Source organism: Malaya genurostris, chromosome 2 (assembly GCF_030247185.1).
Source record: "Malaya genurostris strain Urasoe2022 chromosome 2, Malgen_1.1, whole genome shotgun sequence".
Classification (NCBI taxonomy): Eukaryota; Metazoa; Arthropoda; class Insecta; order Diptera; family Culicidae; genus Malaya; species Malaya genurostris.
In genome coordinates, this window is record NC_080571.1 from 218,311,843 (window position 1) to 218,333,020 (window position 21,178).

General features: G+C 36.3%; 1 protein-coding gene across 1 annotated transcript in view; it reads right to left on the bottom strand.

Annotated features, from left to right (window-relative positions):
- LOC131427604 (uncharacterized) overlaps positions 1 to 18,679 on the bottom strand; it is a 23,403-nt gene extending 4,724 nt beyond the window's left edge. Inside the window, exon 1 of the mRNA XM_058590951.1 lies at positions 18,153 to 18,679. Within this exon, the coding sequence (XP_058446934.1) occupies positions 18,153 to 18,341 (189 nt within the window). The 5' untranslated portion in view covers positions 18,342 to 18,679. The remainder of the gene's footprint in view (positions 1 to 18,152) is intronic.
- Positions 18,680 to 21,178: the final 2,499 nt, after the last annotated feature.

The following is a 21,178-nucleotide window of genomic DNA, read 5'->3' on the forward strand; positions in this document are numbered from 1 at the left end:
TTCTTCCAGGTGGCGTTTTTTCTCCCGAAAGATGCGGGTCTGCTGTTTCCGCTTCTGTTTGTATCGTTCCACGTTCTGCCGGGTTTCATACTGCAGCATTACCACCCGCGCTACGTTCTTCTCCTCCAAAATCACTCTGCACTCTTTGTCGAACCATTTGTTTCATCGACTCCGTTCCACGTACCCGACGGTGCACTCGGCTGCGTTGTTTATGGCTGCTTTTACTGTACTCCAGCAGTCTTCGAGGCAACGCTGCCTCGAGATTTTGCGTGTATACTGAGGCGACATCCGGTTGCTTTAATCGTTCTATTTGTGCCGTGGCGGTAGCTGGTACCGCGCATGGTTGATGACGGAGAGTTTTGGGCGGAGAGTTTTGGGCAGATAGTGGTCAGAGTCAACGTTAGCGCCACGATAGGTCCTGACGTTGATAATGTCGGAGAAGTGCCTTCCATCAATCATGGTCGATTTACGATTTCGTCTGCTGTGATGATCTCCAGGTATAACGATAAGGGAGGCTATGTTGGAAGAAGGCAGTGATGGCCCAGCACACGAGCCAGTTCTCATACAGCCCATGTGCTGTGCTTTTTGAAAAACACGCACACGAAGTCTGAAGCACACGCTCTTTTGCCATGTTGCTACTATATCGAGAGTCGTGTGCTTCGTAGAACCAGCTCGCGATTTAACTGGTGTGCTGGCTCTTCTGATAGCTCATGAGCTGAAATAGAGGGTTAGCTCGTGAGCTGACTCATGTGCTGACTTGAGTGTCCGTCCGTCCGTTTCCTTATTAAATAATATAATATAATTTTGAGCATTTTGAGCACACAGTGTCCGCTCTTGTCTTGTCTCTTGTCAGTAGGTGGACTACACAAATAGCACATGCTCATGAGTCTGGTTTGAAAAAGCACAGCCCACGAGCTGCTTTATACACACAGCAGGTATAAAGCAGCTCGTGTGCTGAACTCGAACATCACTGGAAGAAGGTGCTACGAATAGTCATGTTCTTGGAGGCGGCAAAATCGATGAGTCGTAAGCCGATTTTGTTCGTCAGCTGGTGGGCGCTGAACTTTGCAATCTTGGTCTGAAATCCTCCTCCTGGCCTACATGAACGTTTAGATCTCCTATGATGATCTTGACGTCGTGGCTTGGGCAACAGTCGTACTCACGTTCGAACTGCGCGTAAAATGCGTCCTTGTCATCATCAATGCTTCCTGAGTAGGGGAAAACCCCAAACATTTACCCTGGGAAGTCAAACCAGCGCAAACCGTACATGTATACAGCGTATGACAGAGTGAAGATCTATAATTGTATGATTTCCTGATAACTGACTAATTTTTTACAAGCCCATTTATTAGTATAAAGAAATATTATTTACATTCAAAGTATATTCAAATAAAAAAATTTATGAAGGGCACTTAAATTTTATTGTAGAATTTTTAATAAAAAAGAGTCATAGTTTTACACAGCCGAGTTTTCGTTTACCGTCTTGGCCAAACACTATTGACATAAAATTCGGCAATCCTAAATTGAACAATAGCAACAGTTTTACTGACCCGAATCATTCGTAATGAAGCGCCAATAGGATTTGACTTTAATATAGTAAGAAATATTACACACAAGAGCAAGGGATGGGAGTTTTGTTTAATTGCAGTATAACACTGCAATATTGTTTGTTTTGTGTGACAGATACAAAGTGCAATATAGTATTGAGATCAATGGGACGATATTGAAAAGAACAAACTTAACTGTCGCTGGGCCGAATATGTACATTCGCTGTTGATTCTAAGCTGTGTTATATTTTACCCTCGCTTCAAGAACGTGAAACTTTGCTTATGGAGCAAGTGCATCTGGATCCAGAGCTGAAGCTATTCGTAAAAAGAGACCGGAATTATGGGCTAACAACTCTTGGGTTTTTATCACGATAATGCACCGTCGCATACTGCATTGATTCGTGATTTTTTCGCCAAAAATTCAACCAATATCGTTCCATATCCACCATATTCGTCTGATTTAGCTCCGTGTGACTTCTGGCTATTCAGTAAACTCAAACGACCGCTCCGGGGTAACAATTTTGAGCCAATTAAAGACACCAAACGTGAATCGTTACGCGCATTGTAGGCTATTCCGGAAATTGACTTTAACAACTGTTTCGAGGATTGTACGAAAACGTTGGCACAAGTGTATTGGGGCCAGGAAGGATTACTTTGAGGGGGACGAAATAGATTTGGAAGAACAAATGAAGAATTTTGAAATTCCTACTATGTTTTGCCCACAGTAGTAAATCTCGACTGCCTGTGCAGCGCCCTTAGCAAATTTTCCTTCGAATTTGCTAGTATTGTAGAAAAAGTAGGAAATTGTGAAGGAAACTCTCATATCAGCGTAGCTGCAACCTTCAGGTATAAACTTTGTTATTGAAGCGTGCACATTTGCGAGCATTAGTCATCGCAACGATGTTTAAGAAATATTGTTATAAAACCATAGACAGTTCCGGGCATTAGTCAGCGCAGCAATGTTGTAAAAACAAAGTTATTTTCACGGATACTGGTCACTGTCTCTGGCATAGTGACAGTGGTCTCGGCTTTCGGTAGAACTTCGGGAGAAAGTCTACTTAAAATCACAAGCTCGACTTGTACTAAAATCTTCGGGCTTCACCCGAAAGTAAATGTTAGGAGCATAAAAACCCATAGTTGGGAAGAGTTAGCAGCCAGTTCAGTTTTGAAGAGTGCGCGGTAAATAGCCGTTAGTCTCGGGCGTCGGCCCGTAGACAAATTAAAGAGTCGTTATTAAGTAGTCGGTTAGTTAGTTCAGTTGTAAAGAGTGCGTGGTAAATAGCCGTTAGTCTCGGGATTCGACCCGTAGACAAGTTGGTCCGTCTCGTCCGAGTTCTCGTGTTAATAATCGTTTTTAAGTGATATCAATTCGGGTACAATACCGTTACAAAGAAGAGAATTCGCATTATATGATTGACAGAAAGCATGTTAACAGTTTTTGAATAGTGATAAATAGAAGTAAATATCGAATTTGTAAGCACATAGCCTGATGGTAGCAAGTGGGAGAAGAAACCTTCTCTAAGGAATAAGATAGATTGCGTGAACAGAACATATATCACAAGACGCATAGACCCAATGTAGTGTTATCGTGAAAAAAATAACAAGTGATAATAGTTTTGCGATAAGTTTGCTACCACTATGTAAAAGACGTTATTCAAATAAAAGTTTAAAGAAGAACAGAAGAAACAAATTTATTATTTTTTTCTAATTGGGAAAATACCCATCCCTTTTTCGTGATTTTTCTCCCTCCGCCGCTCGTCCGGAAACGCAAACGGGGCAACGCACCTGAATCTCGAGAATAAATCTTCATGGAATCAGAAAACTATTTAAATTTGTGCATTTTTCGAGGATTCGTTCAGTAACTTAATTTTAGGTGAAGAGATTTTTCGTTGTTTCCATGTCAAAATATACTTATTGATAAAGATTGTACCATATCAGGTGTGAACATGATAAGTTTTGAAATTTTTCTCACAAGCTTAAATCGTTGAAATAAAGTAAAAATATTAACGGTACTAAATGGCTGCCTACAGGAACTCAAGGGCTGACTGTAAAAGGTGTTGTTATACAATTTTTGGGTTTCATGGGCATTCCTGGGTCGATGAAATATGATTGGAGCTAATTCAAAATTGAACTACTATAACCTAATCAATCGAGCTTGGCTGGTACTATTTTGTGGTTAGTTTTGTCGAAAGCTACTGATCAATCTGTATAAATGGCATCTATTTGCTGACGGAATGCTAACGAACGGATAATAAATTATGTATGTATTGATTTGCTCATGGAGGAAGATCGATTATTTTTATGCTGTTGTTTTTTCAATAATAGTCCCGAATAAGATTTGTGGACCCCTTTATTGTAATGACATTCTAAAGTAATTTTCAATTGGATCATGTTCGCTCCAATCATACAGGTTTCAACTAACCAATTTGGGCTGCAATAGTTCTGGTGACATACCCATGTTTTTACTCTGAACCTTTCACTTCAAAATGTGGGATTAACCAGGGCTTCAAGTGAACGAAGTCAGCGCGGGCAATTAAATTACTCTTGCCTCTTTACAAGTGATGTCACGACTAAAGGCCGTTTCGCCTGTGTTTTTGTCTACGTTACACTGACGGGTGACTAACAGCATGAGTAATGTTTATGCCGTTGATGCACGGTATTTGCATAATGATAAGATGTTATCAGATTTCATATTAAAATCAATACAGAAGCTCAAGATGTGCAATGATAGAAAGGTTGGTGTGTGTTGTATTGTAGACGAAATGTTTCGTAGACTATTGATTACTTCTTCCGTTAATCTCATCAATCATTAGTTGAGTAGGTTATTATTGATTATATGCTCCACAGGTTTGAATTGCTGGTGTAATATATAGCTAATTATATAGGTGGACAATTGATGTTAGGTTTTCAAATGAAATAACCTGAGATAGCTATTCTTAACAAACCTAAACTATTAGGAAATACTTCGGCATTGAAAACTCAGAAGGCTCACCTCTTTAACAACTCTTTACGTCTATAATAAATTCTTTTGAAGGATTAGTTAGGAAATGATTATCTAAAATTCGATCCATTTAGTGTAATGATTGACTCGACTACTTTTTTGACTCCAAAGTTTTATTAGGATCTAAAGTCGCTCATTATTTAGTTATAACTCAAAGTGTATAGAGAAACACTGAAAATTGGAGATTGATAAATTAGAAAAATATAAAAATATGCATTTGTTACCAGTCCGTAACATTGTTTATAATGTTCCCAACAACTTCCCACTTATAATGAATAAAATGTAGTTCGTTTGAGTTTCGGTAGTAAATGAGAGTTATGATGACCATATCTGCACTCAATTTTCTCGGAGAAAGCTAGACCGGTTTTAACAAACTTAGGGTAAAGTGTTATAATATGCTCTCCTCAAGAAAACATTGAGATATTTCTAAATGTACTGATATATTTTCTTCGAGAATGTAGGTATTTGTTTGCAATACGCCTGAGGAACATAATTTTCAATGATTTCGGTAGAAGTGATGAGAATTTCGGTAGAAGTGATTGATACAAAAACATTTTCCAAAACGAACACATTCTCAGTTTTTTCGCTTGCCGTAGGTATAATGCCCCAGAAACTATATAATATGCCTCACAATAAGAGACATTACGCTCCACAACAATGATGCAATATGTCCCTTGAAATGTCGATATAGAAGAAAAGCTGATAAAGAAGATATTTTTTGCATCAGAAATCAATTGCAAATCAATTAATTACAATTGAAAACCAACATTTTCTATCCTTCAAAAGCTACATTTTGTTTTAATAACCGTTATAAATCTTAAAAAAATATTTTTATTCGAAGCTTACTGTTGAACCGAAGGTGGGGCATAATAACCGTTGAGTGACTGTTCGTATATCAAAGAATTGGATTTGTTTCTCTGGATTTTTATACTGTAAATAGAGACATAAGCACTTCTAAAAGTTAATTGCTAAGTAGCAACCGACCATTTGACGTTTTATACGGTTAAAATGCTTGTTCAGTCGAAGCAAAACCTTACATCGAAAAGATGCCTAATGATATTTTGAGTTTTTCATATTTTCCAGCAAACGACAACTGCCGAACTTGCATAACAGGAAGATCTTACGAAAAGACATTGTTAGTGATAAAACTTTTGTTTAGAAAAGTGTTGAAGGAAGGAAGGCGTTTTGGCCAGAAGTGGCGCTTTATAATACTTTCGCCTAGTTTTAAATGAAAGGTCTCTTGGTCCCATAGGATGCTCTTGAATTTTCCTAGATAGAAATTCCGATTCGGGAGTAACATCAACACGACGCTGTTTTTGAATGAAATTCAGCTTTTTTGGCACCAGCCGAGAAGCGACGCGTTTCAAACCCAAAACATCAGTTAAAATGTGTTCGGCGGATTCATAAGAGATCCAAGCTTGTACGACCACCTTTGAAGCATTTATACCACTCGTATGTCTGTGTTTTTCCTAGACACGAATCACCAAAGGCCTTTTCTAACATTTTCAACGTTTCGGAACACTTAAATCCATTTGCAACACCAAATTTGATGCACGCACGTTGTTCTAAATTTTTATCCATTATTAAAATTGTCGCACAAAAATTTTTCAACTTCTTTGTATAGACGCCAAACAAAAACTAATCGTACGATATGCGTCAAAATTTGGCAGAATGTGTATAAAAGTGTTGCCAACGTTGAGAGAATAAAAGTTTACCGATTGGACAAGCGCGGGAATTTTAAAATGAAAATTCCGGTTCTTTTTTTATCATAGGGTAGTGTGCAGTGCGGTAAAACTTAATTTCAATCGAATATTTTTTGATGAAAATGAAATTTATGGCCGTTGATTGTCAGCATAACACTTCTCATTCAATTTTCTTTTGTTGCCGATTCTTCCAGAAATCATCGTCAATTGAATTACCGTACCTAGTCACTGGAAGTTTTGCTTGCTCAGTTTGTAGTGCCAAGCAGAGATGCCACGTAAAAAATTCAAATATTTTCAGACAGTTTTGGAAAAGTCTGTATATCCGAAAAAAAATCTGCAGTCAGCAAATATGTCTTGCTGGAAGCCATTTTTCTCTATAAAGTATGATACGCTAAACTGATTTGGCGAGCAAAAAAAAAGGTCGCAAGAATTTCAAAAATCTGTAAATTTTGACGAAAGTCTGCGAAAAACTCGATTTTCAAAAGTCTGCAAATGTCTGCAGCACTACGTACAAAATCTGTAAATTTACAAACAAATCTGCAGATCTGGCTCCTCTGGTGCGAAATAGTCTACCTGTTTCATTGTCTTTCTTGTCTTCACTGTGGGTAGTGAGCAACTCGATAACACCAAACTCTCACCGACCATAATGATAAATAGAGGGTGGCGGTTAGCGGCCCTTACACGATCATTAAAAGTGTCATTACTAAAAAGTAATGACACTTTTAATGATCGTGTAAGGTCTGCGAGTTCAGTAATGACACGAGTAATGATGGAATTCCGGATTTTCCATCATTGCCAACATTATTTCTTCTTCTTATTTTTTTGTGGAAGTGCTGAATATCGTCAGTTGTATTCAGAGATGCCAGATATTTTTATAGAAAATATGTATTCTTTGTATAAAAAATCTGTATTAATCTGTATTCAGTAATAAAATGAAATTCTTACAACAAAACGATGATAAAAGATGTTATTCCAATAGATTGTGGTTGTATAGGATGGTAGATTCAATCAGTCAATTCAACGACGAAGTTGCAATTACATATATATATATATATATATATATATATATATATATATATATATATATATATATATATATATATATATATATATATATATATATATATATATATATAATTTAAAATATCTACCCTCGCAAAGGGGTTTTTAAAAAGAGAGAACACTTTTCACTTCTAAGGTTAAACTGAAACTAAACTTTATTTTTGTTCTAACTTTACTCTAAGCCTAACCTAGCTAGCTGCCGATCGTGAGAACCCTGTCGATTTACTATTCCCTAGCGCCGGTAACGCGATACAAGATTTGTTTACCGTGTACGTGACTGATGCTGGGGCGACGATTGTTGTTGATGCTGCGGTCTTCATTCTGTGGGAATCTCGATCGTCTGCTATTGGTGACGTTCTTGGGAAACGCTGGCTGTTAACTCCTCCATCCCTTAAAGAAGCACGACCCGTGCGTTCGACTAATGCTGTTGAAGATATTTTGGTTTTATGATAAACGATGCCTAGAATTGTTGTAATCAGGATAACTGCGCATATGAAGGAACCAATTGATAAATGTTGTTTCAATTCCAAAGATTGAAGGTTCTTCCTGTTTTCGATATGTAGGTCATGTAACTGGGTTATGTTGACGTATTTTTCCAAATGTGTTTCTGCGATTTGGTTTGACCTTAGAGGTGCGATAATAGGGTGACGGAATTGAATTTCATAGTTTTCGAATAATTTGTTTCCAATAATGATGGTACAATTGTGGAATGAGACGAGAAAAATGCCTTTCAATTCTTTTTGATTAATTCCACACGTGCTGCTCAATGTAATTTTGTTGGTGAGCGCTTTGACTATTATGGTACCAGGTGCGGGTAATTCATATTCGATGGTTTGTGGCAATTCTGAGAAGGGACATTTTCCGTTCAAACCTCTAATCAATGGTGCGATGCAATCATCTGCACTGATGTTTGTCAATAGTTCTCGTTTACAGATAGTAATTTTGGGCGTTTCTTGGCATCCTGTAGAAACGGCTAACGTCTCGTTTACATGTTTGAAGATTACTTTGTGGTCAATGTTCACTGTTTTGTTGTTCACAGGTAGCGGTAATAAAAGCATTTTGTCAAACACAATAGGCTGTACGTTAGGGATATTGATGCTGATAATGATGTTATCTCCTTGATAAAACGCTGTAGTTGTCAGGTACACGCAAACTTCGTCTAAACTATCAATCTTGAATCCTTGCTTGGTTAGCTTTGCTGCTATGACCTCTAGTTCACTATTTGATAAAATTTGTTTGTTTATTATGTTGACCTTGACGAGTGATAAGCTATTTTCTATAGAATGTAATGAGTTTAAGAGCATATCTAATTGAAATAAGATTGAAATTTTAGTGGATTCAGTTATGATATAATCTTCTTTAAGTAAAATTTTAGCTAAACTGTTCTCATGATCCTTGATCTGATTGTTTACAATATTAATTCGTTCTTGAAAATTTGCATTGATAGATATTTGTTTGTTATTTTCATTTAATAAGCTATTTTCATTGTTTTTCAGTGCATATAGATCTGCATTAATATTTCTCAAATCCTGGGCATCTAAATTTCCGGTGATTAGTTTGATAGTGCTTCCTAACACTTCTATTGATCTTTTTACCTTTCTGTTTCTTGGGAGAAGGCTCATGAATGTATCATTTATCATTGAAAGCTTTAATTCGATTAAATTTGAAAAATCTCCTGTTTTATTGTTGATTCGATTCAACACATTTTTAATTGTAGTAATTGAATTCTGGAACTGGTTTAATTCTATAATGTGCAAAACCTTATCATAGCCTAAACTAATTCTTCCTTCTCCAACTTTCATAATTAACGCACCCGGATTATTCGAAATGTCATGTATTTGAATGAATTGAGGATAGGAAAAGGGAATGAGAGAAATGAGTGCGATGATCCGAAAGTCCATCCTGAAAGAAAGACAAATATTAATTTCAAAGTCTTTTTATGTTTTCTTTGTGAATTTCCCGGCCGGACCTATCGAGGATCGTTCTTTGTTTGTCCTCCATAGCTTCAGTCGGTGAAAATCTTTCTTTAGTTTTCTTTTTGATTCCTTGAATCCTTTTGAAAACTATTTCTTCGTCTGCTATGTGAGGTGCTTCTTCTCTTCCTTTATTGTGGAAGGATAAATTTTTTGATCGTGTCTTATCGTTTGCCAAAATTACCTCATCATAGAAGTTGTCTCTTTTTTCTATCATTTTCTGAATGTCAAGAGGCCGTTCGTGTTCGTCCTTTAGCCCAAAGAAAATCTCTCTCGGTTTGAAACCGGTGGCTGAATGAATCGTGTTGTTGTACAAAGTACAAGCAATTAAGAAAATTTCTTTGTGCGTAAGGTCATTGTACTGGGGCTTTATACATCGAAAGATTTCTGCAACTGTTGAATGAAATCTTTCGACCAAACCATTACTTTCACTGTGATTAGCAGGCACGAAATGCATCTGTACATTCAAATTATTTACCATACCTCTTATGTCGGCTGATCGAAATGCAGGTTCGTTATCACTTACGATAAGCTCCGGTGTACCATAGGTTGAGAAAAGTTTCAGCAGGCCTCTTCTAACATCGACTATATTCCTGGATTTTATTGGGATCAATACTCCGAATCTAGAGAACTTATCTACTGCAGATAAAAAGATGTACGGTTGAGTTAAAAATATGTCAATATGAATTATTTCTAATGGTTTTTTCGTGTTCGGTGTTGAGCCAAGTTTAATTTTGTATGGGTGTCGGTCATATTTGTTTCGATTACATATTTCGCAAATTTTGATGAACTGTTGAATTTTATGCTTCATTTTTGGAAAGTAGAACCGATTGGATATTTGTTTTTCGTTTTCCCAAACTCCTCGGTGGGCTGATTCATGAGTTTGTTCAATGGTGGCACTTTGTTCCTCGAGGGTTTTTAAGTCAACCAAAAGTTTCTGCGTGATGAAAATTTTGAAAGTCTTACATCGACTAAAGTAATTTTTGTATACTATTTGAATCGTATTTATCAAACTTTCGGGACACAATATGCAATTATTGCGTTTCAAGTCCATAAAATCTTTAAATATTGTTATCAATTGGGGGATACCAAATATTAATTTTGTAATGGTTCTTCTATGAACTCTCGGAAAAACCTCTTCGTGAATATTATCTTCTTCGGGGCCAACTTGAAGGATTATTTGATTACTGAAATAATTTAAAGGTTTTTCTGTACACGGAATGTATTCGGAATCATCCGTGTCTGCGGAATGTACTGTTGCGTTATCTGATGATAGTTCATTTTCGTTAACGTTAATTTCTTGAACAACTCTAGACAATCCGTCTGCTACGACGTTTTGTTTTCCAGGTTTGTATTGAACATCGTAATCGAATTCTGCTAAGCTTAAACGCCAGTGGATCAATCTTTGATTCGGTTCTTTTAAATTCAAACTGTAAGTTAACGGTTTATGATCGGTGTAGAGCGTAAATTTTCTTCCATAGAGGTACGGTCGAAAATGTTTACAACTCCAAACGATCGCCAAGAGTTCTTTTTCGATCGTTGAATAATTCTCTTCAGATTTATTCAATGTGCGTGAAGCAAACGCGATGGGTTTGTCTTTACCCAAAGGTCCTTGTGAAAGAACAGCGCCAATTGCATGATTAGAGGCGTCTGTAGTTAAAATGAAGGGTTTATCAAAATCTGGGTATTGGAGTATGTCATTACTAGTGAGGATTGCTTTACATTTTTGAAATGATTTAATGAACTCTTCAGAATGAATGATGGTTTCGCCTTTCCTAAGTGAATTTGTTAAAGGTTTCGCTATTTTCGCAAAATCTTTTATAAATTTTCGATAGTAACCCAAAATTCCGAGAAAGCTTCTAAGTTCTTTTTCGCTCTTTGGCAATGGCCAATTTTTAATAATATTAATTTTGTCTGGGTTTGGCTTAACTCCTTCAGTAGTAACGATGTGTCCTAAAAATGCAACTTCTTTACATAGAAACTCGCACTTATCTAATTGTACTTTCATATTGCATCTAGATAGTGTATCGAAAATTTTTCCCAAATTATCCAGATGTTCTTGAAGACTACTTGAAAAAACGATGATATCATCCATATAGATGAAACATCTTAGACCAATGTGTTCTCTTAGAACGTTGTCCATCACTCTCTGAAACGTAGAGGGGGCGTTCTTTAGTCCAAAGGGCATTCTCAAAAACTCATAGTGTCCATTCTCGACATTAAAAGCCGTTTTGGGAATGTCTGATGCTTCAACTTCGATCTGGTGGAAACCGGATGCTAAGTCTAGCGTAGAAAAATAATTGCATCTTCCGAGTTTATCGAGGATGTCGGTTATGTTCGGGATAGGGTATCGATCATCGATAGTCTTTTCATTTAACTTCCGATAGTCGATTACCAATCGCCATTTCTTTTGGCCGGAAGCGTCCATCTTTTTCGGGACGATCCAAACCGGAGAAGTCCAAGGGCTGACAGAGTGTCTTATAATACCCTGTTCAAGCATTTTGAGAATTTGTTTTTGTACTTCCTCCTTATGACAAAAGGGGTACCGATACGATTTGGAGTAAATAGGCAAATCATCTTTTGTTTTGATGCTATGTTTTATTGCGTTAGTAAAGGTAAGGTGTTCTCCTTCTAACAAAAATACACCCTGATTTCTACTGATGACGTTCAACAATTTCGATTTTTCGTCCGAGTTAAGGTGATTCAATCGCAATTGATCGAATAAACGCTGGTTTATCGGCTTGGCAAATTTTGGTGAAGGTTGGGTTTCAAAATTATTTAATTCAAATTCCATGGGTTGACTAATATCGATTCGCGATAACTCGTTCGAACTATTAGTTATGGCTAAACAAGCTCGACTATTCACTGCGCTATACAAGCCTGAGTGCAGGAGTATATTGTTGCAAATAAAAGTATCTTCTGATACTAGGAAATCGCCGTTATTGATATTAACAGGAAAGCTTACGAATTTCGTCTCGTTAGAGTTTAATTGTATTCGTTGAGAATGAGGATATTTTCGTTGCATTTGAATTTTTCCAGAAGCAAATTGAAGTTCGTTACTAGCAGTAAGAATATTGGCTTTCAGCAATTGTAACGCCTCGTATCCAATTAATCCATCGAAATAAGGATGAAAATCAAAGATATAAAATTTCAATTTTTGTGTGCCAGGAATCTGAATAAAGGGGTTAAATTCAACAAATTGATTTATTTTATGACAACCATTGATATTTTGAACAGAGGTTGGCTCGGTAAATCTGCATTTTTGAAGGTTTACGTGCTTGGTACTAATGTAATTCTTGTTTGCACCTGTGTCTATGAGAAATTTTAGTAAGCCTTTGGAAGTGTTTATTTCGATGTAAGGGATGAAATTATTTACGTCGGATGAAAGTCTGCCGCCACTTGATGAAAATTTAGATCATCAATTTCGGCTTCCTTGCTATCGGTTTCTTGATTGGATTCTAAATGTTGGGGGTTTGTTTCGACTGGTGGAGGTTCGTTAGTGTTTTCATACGCAGTTTGATATTGTTGGTTATAATTATCGTAATAATAATATTCATTGGGATCATAGAAATAGGAATCATCACAATTTGTTGGAAATTCCTCTATTTGAAAATGTGGACGGTTCATATAATTTATCTGCCTACTTCTAATGGAGCTATCCACTTCCATTGGAGTTGGCTTTGGTTGTGGGTTTTGAGTCACTCTTTGAGGAAACGGAAATGGTCGTTGTTGGGGATTTTGAAATTGTCCTTGCGGTGAGAAGGAAAATGGTCGTTGTTGCGGGAATTGGAATCGTGGTTGTTGGAAGGGAAAAGGTCTTTGTTGTGTGAATTGAATTGGTCGTTGTGGTGGAAATTGAATGGGTTTTTGTGAAAATGGTGGAAATTGTAATCTATTGTTAAACGGTTTAATGGGCCATTGTGGAGATGAATTTGGCTTTTGTGGAATTGGTGGAGGTGTGCCAAATGGTTTATTTCGTGTGTGAGAGTAATTGCCTTCTTCGATGCATAATCGAAGAGCATCCTTTAAATTTGTTGGGGCCTGAGCCCGGATTATTGGTCCTAACGGATCCTTTAATCCTCCCAAAAATACTTTTAGTCCTAGCTGCTGATAAAAATTGTTCTTCGCTGCTTTCACAGCTGTGTGCTCTTCACTGATGTTTAGCAAATTCACTAACAGAGACACCACATGCGAGATTTTGCTGTAGAATTCTTCTACAGTGTTCACTTGGTGAATAGCGAAGAGGTCGCGTGTCAAAGACACCTCATCCCGTCGGTCGCTATAATGTGTGATTAAATTTTGCTTTATGTCGGTCCAATTCAAATTTGTACCGTACAATTCTAGAATATTGTCTGCTTCTCCCACTATTTTGGTTCGAATTGCTTGAATCCAAACTTGGTGGCAATCTGTTCCAACAGCTCTATTGATAGTTGGCATTAAACTATCAATGGCTCTAATAAAAGAATGCAATTTTATTGGGTTTCCATCGAAACTGGGAAGGTCTCGAATGATCTGGGGAGTCTGGAGAGATTTTAAAATACTCTCGGGATCTCCTGCAGCTCGAGGTAGCATATTTGTTCTAGCCTCGGCAGCTGCTACTTGAGCCGCTTGGGCAGCTTCTGACGCACCTAGAAGCTCCATTCTTAATTGTTGAATTTCGTCCTCCTGTGAGGCGATCTGTTGATTGAGAGCAGCGATGTGCTGTTCCATTTTCACTGATTTGTTTAACTAAAATTAATTTCACTTCACTACAATGTCAATAGCTCACTTTTAGGCAATAGCTAAGAAATGTTAAATGCGTTAAACTTATGTGATAATAGTTAATTAAAAGATTAAAATTACTTACGGTTAGGTTGCGATATTCTCTCGCTGTTAACTAGATGATGGGTCCGGTGCAGCTTCTTCTGGATCTCTTCACTAATCACCGATGTACATTCGGGGATGGCTCTTCGTGCCGAAAGAAATCACTTGAAAAAAAAAACCGCACTACAATCCGAACGACTGCGCCATTTAAAATATCTACCCTCGCAAAGGGGTTTTTAAAAAGAGAGAACACTTTTCACTTCTAAGGTTAAACTGAAACTAAACTTTATTTTTGTTCTAACTTTACTCTAAGCCTAACCTAGCTAGCTGCCGATCGTGAGAACCCTGTCGATTTACTATTCCCTAGCGCCGGTAACGCGATACAAGATTTGTTTACCGTGTACGTGACTGATGCTGGGGCGACGATTGTTGTTGATGCTGCGGTCTTCATTCTGTGGGGATCTCGATCGTCTGCTATTGGTGACGTTCTTGGGAAACGCTGGCTGTTAACTTATATATATATATATATATATATATATATATATATATATATATATATATATATATATATATATATATATATATATATATATATATATATATATATATATATATATATATATATATATATAGTTTGAAATTGATGACTTTATAATTTGACATGGAATTTCAACGCCCAATATGCAACGTCAAGTCGGTTCATACAACTTTCAGTTTGACAGTAAAGTTTTGCCATTACTTCCTTAAATAAAGTACCGTCTCTGAGCGTATCCAAAAATCATCTTTTCTGTTAGTTTTTCATTCATTTGGCTTCTCCAATATGTTTTCACTCAGTCATTGAAAAAAATTGAATATCAGTTCAAATTGGTTTCAAATTATAATATAAATGGATTTCACAGATTTTCATATTAATTTGTGATTTGTCCGTTGATTGATAGACTTTTATATTGTCACTGGAATCAAATACTAAAAGATAGCTCAGACAGAAAAGTTAAATTTGTTCTTTCTTACTTTTTGTGACATCTGTATAAATCTGTATAAAATTTAGAAAATCTGTATAAAATCTGTACTCTGTATTAAATCTGTATGCATATGTAAAAATCTGTATAATACAGATAAATCTGTATAAACGGCATTTCTGGTTGTATTAGATGAGAAAATTTGACAACCATGAAGTAAACATTCTCTTCAGAACTGTACGTGGAAAAAAATTCTGGAAATGACAAACCTTAACGTTTCAATGGCAAATAAAATATATTTTCCGCTAAACGAAGATAAAGAATATTGCTAATATTCTTTAATTGCTGAGGGAAAGTTATTCTGGTTACAAGCCCCGTGCTGGAAGAGTTACAAATACTCATCATTAATAATGAACGTGTAATGCTAAAACGTAATGATGTACAGCAAAGCAGTAATGACGAGCGTTTGAGCAGAAATGTCATTACTTAGTAATGACACTTTTAATTATCGTGTAAGGGCCGCTGTTCTCATTTAAGTTTTCAATTAACACCAGCAAATTAAAATCGATAATTTCGACTGTTTGTAATGTATTGAGATGTGTTTTGAAATATTAAAAATGAAAACTGAAAGAGGGAACAATTAATTTATGTTTATTTTATTATATCATTTTCAGTTATCATTACTGGTTTACCTTTCATCCATTATCTTGTACCAATTCGAATGTTTACATGAACCTTACTTGAAGGCCATTCTCTCATTCAATTGTAAGAGATAGTTTGTTACTTCAAGAGATAAACTGACGGTGATTAAACTGAGTTTCGGTAGAAAGAGAAACGAATAAAGCACGGGATGATGTCTATTCGGTGCGACTGCGAAGGGTATGTGTTAGGATGTTAAGTTTACTGAAATAGAGTACACGTTAGTGTATGCACACATTCGATTTCAACTGAATTGAATGTAGTTGTACAGCACTGGTAGTGTGTATGAATTTGCAACCTGTCATTTAGATCGGTAATGCAAAAAAAAAATAAAAAAATACTTCTAAATTTGGTTCAAAACTGTTTCAATTTTCAGGTTATGCTACACGGAACCACCCGCGATCCCATTTCAACCAGAATATTAGTTGATTTTCTGAATTCGATTGGTTAAAATTTGGTACAACTAATCGATTGTTGTTTTAACTAAACTGTCATTTTTGTTTTTCGATTAGCAGAAACGATGGTTGAAACAACTAATTTAACTGTTTGAAAAAAAAAAGGCTGTCAATTAGTGAGGACACATACCTTTCAATTTCAACAAATATTTTAGTTAAAATAACTGGTGTTGTTATTGAAACAAAATTCTGTTAGTTGGAAAATAAATCGGTTTTATTTGTATTAGACATTGCAAATAGTTGAATCAATTCGAACAATGTTATTGATTTGCGAAAATTTTAGTCAATTTATATGAGCTTGGGTGCATCAACCGCTGGGAATTGGAACTTTGCGACGGCAATTCAAACGCGCCATTCAATCGCAGCAGTGTTTGAAACCCTTCGCTCCTGTTACTTTCATAAATTAAATTCATGTCAAAAAGCGTTTTATTGATAATGCATGAACATCATCATCGGTATCAAACAGCTGGAAGTAAAACAGTCTGCTGGAAGTAAATCAATGATCGAATTTGAAGCATAAAATAAATTGGTTAAATCAAAAATAAATTAGTTAAATAAACTATCGCAAAAATCAAAAACTGCGATATCGCAATTTTATGATCGAAGGGTTCTCCGTGTAGTTGCTGGCCAAACGAACCGATTTCAGCTTTACCGGTTCCTACATCCCGGTTTGGGAAATAGTAGTCGAAACCTCGAAAACGGAACTCCCTTTATTATATTAGAAACCGCTTAGCCGACTTTCACAAACCTAGACTCAAATAAAAATGTCAACTGCTGTTGACTTTTGTTCGAATTTCTGTTCCCGTTAAGGAAACGTTAAGCATTTTAATCCGTCATTTAGATCATGCATCGAACGATCCGTCATCGAATATGCAAAAAACGAACAATTCCTGTTCGCTTGGGTCAAAACTGTAAAAAATTGAAAAGGAATGCCAAAACAAACTTTTTTGCTCTTATTCAATATTCAATATTCAAAGAAAAGTTGTGTGAAGAATCCGTTATTATTATTTATGAAAACATCAGTTTTTATTTTTATTTATTTATAGTTATATGAGAAAGTTAACACCACTAGGTGGAATAAAACCGGATTTTTTTTAAATCATACTCGATTTTTTTTTGAATCGGTTATGATCTGTAATGATACTGTTTGATACTGTTATATCCCGGCCAGGAACACTTCATTTTATATGCATGGATTACCTGCAATAAGGTAGGTATGATCGAAGCTTTACTGTACTATACATCACCACCCCATTTAAACGTTTATTTTTGTCTATAAATAGTAGGAAGCTAGTTTTTACGTTAAAATAGTCGGTAATGTTTGTGTGCCAGTCTAAAGGAAATACAATAGTTGTAGGCGAGGCATCTACTATCAATTGAAAACAGTAGACGTTATCAATTCCAGATTTCAAATCAATAATAATTAATTTCAAGTCTCACTAATTATTTATTAATGTTCTTGTTGAGGATGTTGTTTAAAGTACAGTGAAGGTACCTGAATATCATGCGAAGTCAAATATATCAATATATAATGTAACTGTACCCATGTTTGCCCATGACTCTTTTATCCAATTGTATTCGTTCTAATACATATATTTCAATCTATTATATATTTTCAATTCCGTATTGCAAGCGTAGTGGTTCAAACGGTTGGATTATAATTCGTTCGCTTAATTTAATCTAACCTCAAGAATAAGTACAATCCCCCTTTATTTGCATCATCAACTATCGAAACAGCTTTGTTTGAAATGCTTGTTGTCAGAGTTCATATTGTTATTTCCGAAGTAGTGTGCACTCACTCACTCACTCACTCACTCACTCACAATTCTTTTCAATTTTTCAAACGTGAATTATCACAACGGCCTCGAATCGGGCCGTTTGTCACAATGTCTGTCGATTATAGAATTTTGGATATTTTCAATTTTATCATTTTTCGCTCTCGATTATTACCTTTAGCAAATGTTTCTGCGGTTGGGGCGTGAGGAACGGTTGCGTTTCATCGGTTCCATCCTTTTTGGTTCCTTTTTCATCGGTGATTTCAGCCGAACTACTTTTGGCCAACCTTTCCTTCTCCTTTTGGCGTAAGATTATTTCATGCTTCGCCGAAGGTATGTGGACTATGAATAGAACGCCGGCCATTATGATTATCACAAATCACAGCACCTTATACAACACACTATATTTACAATACACTCTATTTACACACACGTGATTTAATGTAACTAAAACTGATGGGTTTTCGATCGTCACAGGCGGATCATCGACAATCGTTTTCACTGCCGAACAATTCACTACATTCTATGACAACAGGAAGCACCGTTTTCGACACTTGGACTCCATATGGTTTGCTGTACAAAAAGGTTCTTCGCGCCAACTTTTCCCCACCGTCCGACGACTACGGTACTCGACGAGATGATTAGTACTGAGTGCAAATTACTACATGTATGCAGAGAGACTCCAACCATCTTTGCCGACGTCGCTTGCCTCTAACCGTCTATTCACAGTTCGCAGTTCTCGACACATTTACGAGTCCGTTGGAAAATTTCTCTCTTCGTTTGAAACGGCATTGCACTCAGTAGGGATTAGAGTACCACGAAACTATCGAAATGTGTGCTCAATCATATTGACTAGAGATTTCCGTGTAGGTATATTTTCGAAACAAAGTATGTGCCGCTTCCAGCTAGAAAGATCAGATTTTTGGTTGTGTTGTTATAGTGTAGTAGAATGAAATGATTTTAAATAACAAAATAGTTGTTGTTGCTAAATAGGCTAACTGCATATCTCGAAATAGCGATTAAAGCGACACCTTGTTAGGGCTGGCGTCGTCAGCGCGGTACTCTTTAATATCCTTAGCCATGGTTTTACAAGCTAAACTGGACTATTTTAATTAATATTATTTGCATAATCAGATGAAGTATGAGCACGGTTATTGAAAATTTCTTTCAAACCGTAAAATTTTCTAGTTTTCGTCATAAATCGTTGAGGAAGGGAATAAAATAAGGAAGAGCGAAATGACAATGGGTTTCTCCAGGGAACTGTTTTGCGCACCAATAGCTCGCTAAAACGCGAAAATTTGTATTATCCCGTTTTTTTGGCATTTGTACTTCTTGTAGATTAAGGAAACTTGCGTACAAAAACGATTAACCACATTTAATCTCACTACATACATTTGAATATTATTGCATCAATGTTTCTGCCTTCTTCTATAAAGGCTATAGAATTGCTGAAAAAACGACTTTTGATCGAGCTCGATTAGACGACCAGCTGGACGAGATCGGAAAATGTTTCTCTATGTGTGTATGTGTGTTTGTGTGTGTAGAAGGCTGAACCAACTGAAACAAACTTAGATTCGTTTGAAAGCTACTATTGAGTTATTGGTGAAGTTTGAAGATCAAGTGGCTATCCTTACCAGTTCCAGAGATATGATGATATAAGTGACTTAAACGACGAGTCAGTTTTTATCTACCAGTGATTGTTTAATTTTAGACTCGTTCGTTATCATTTGTTTCAGATAGAAATAATGAAGGAACATTTTTACACCTCCCACCAGGTTTTGGGAACAACTAAGGAACAACTAACGCATATTAGAGTGCTACGTTTAGTAACGAATCTTAAGACACTCATTTCTAAAAGTGTATTTTCATATTTATTTAAGGCCTGAGCACAGTGGGTCGCGTATAAATTGTGAATCGACCACGTGGTTCCCTCAATTCCCTTTTTCGTCTGTGTGTTTAAGAAAGTTATGATGGAAAAACTACATTTTGGGAGCCTCATATCAATTATGCTCCTTATATCGACACAGATGCATTTTAAAGGGCCTATGTGTTCGGCATATTTTCTTGTAGTAACTTGTTCTAAAATTCTTCAAAAGGCTTGAATTCACTACCACGCAATGTATGCAAATTAAAACTTATAACTTCTAAGTGGATTAATGAAAACTTCGATTTTATTCAAAGAAGACAGTTCCAAACAAAAGTTTTTCAGATTGCAAAAGCCCCAAAATCAACCTTTGAAACTCAAACAGAAAACGTATTTCGATGTGGTTGGGACCACTGAGCACTCTGTTAAAAAGTGAATTATAATCTATGGCTTGAAACTATGCATTCCAATTATTGCAATTACAAAAAACTGAAAATTTTGACATTTGACTATGTATAACTTAAAAAGTAAACATCAAATCGCAAAACCAACCAGTTGCGTACTGGCTGACGAGAAGACCTTTCATTCGCGACTAGTCTCGCTATCTCTGAGATCTTGACCTCTTTGTGAACAACTCATAACTAATCACACACACGGTCATTTGCTCAGTTCGTCGAGCTGAATCGGTTGGCCTTCCGGGCATCGGGTAATTTTCCCAAAATTCGAGCAAATCCTATACCTAATTTTTATATTTACAAAAATATTGTGAAAACTCACCAAAAATATTTGGTTTTTGCAGATAATGCGAACAGAATTGTCATAAAATCCAGTTGCGTTTATGTAAATGAAGAAAATAGAGACCATTGTAAACTTTGTAAGCTATCACACTTTGTTGGACATTTCATACGCACGATGCTGCGCACCGTGCTGGAGACGCTATGCGCCACATGGTGGCGCTTCCGGAGCTGCGCAGATAGCCTATAGCACGCAACGGCAATACAAATGATGGATAACGATGTTTTGTAATAATCAGGTGAGATTTACAAAATGTACAAAGTTAATCTTAATTTTTTTTTGAAAAATAAGTTCTTTTAATGTAATTTTTATTTCCAGTGCTGTTTCATGCTCTGTAATACAGTGTTCACCCAAATCCGTTTTTACTCTTCTTACAGTGTAATCACTCAATGTGCAGTAAAACAGTTGTCTTGTCACAATTTAGTTGTATCTCATACATCATACAGTAACTTTTTTGCAACATATGCTCTACGTGTTTTATGGACCAATTCGTTGGAATTAGATTACACTGATAAAAATCGACACGTTGGACAGAAGTGTTT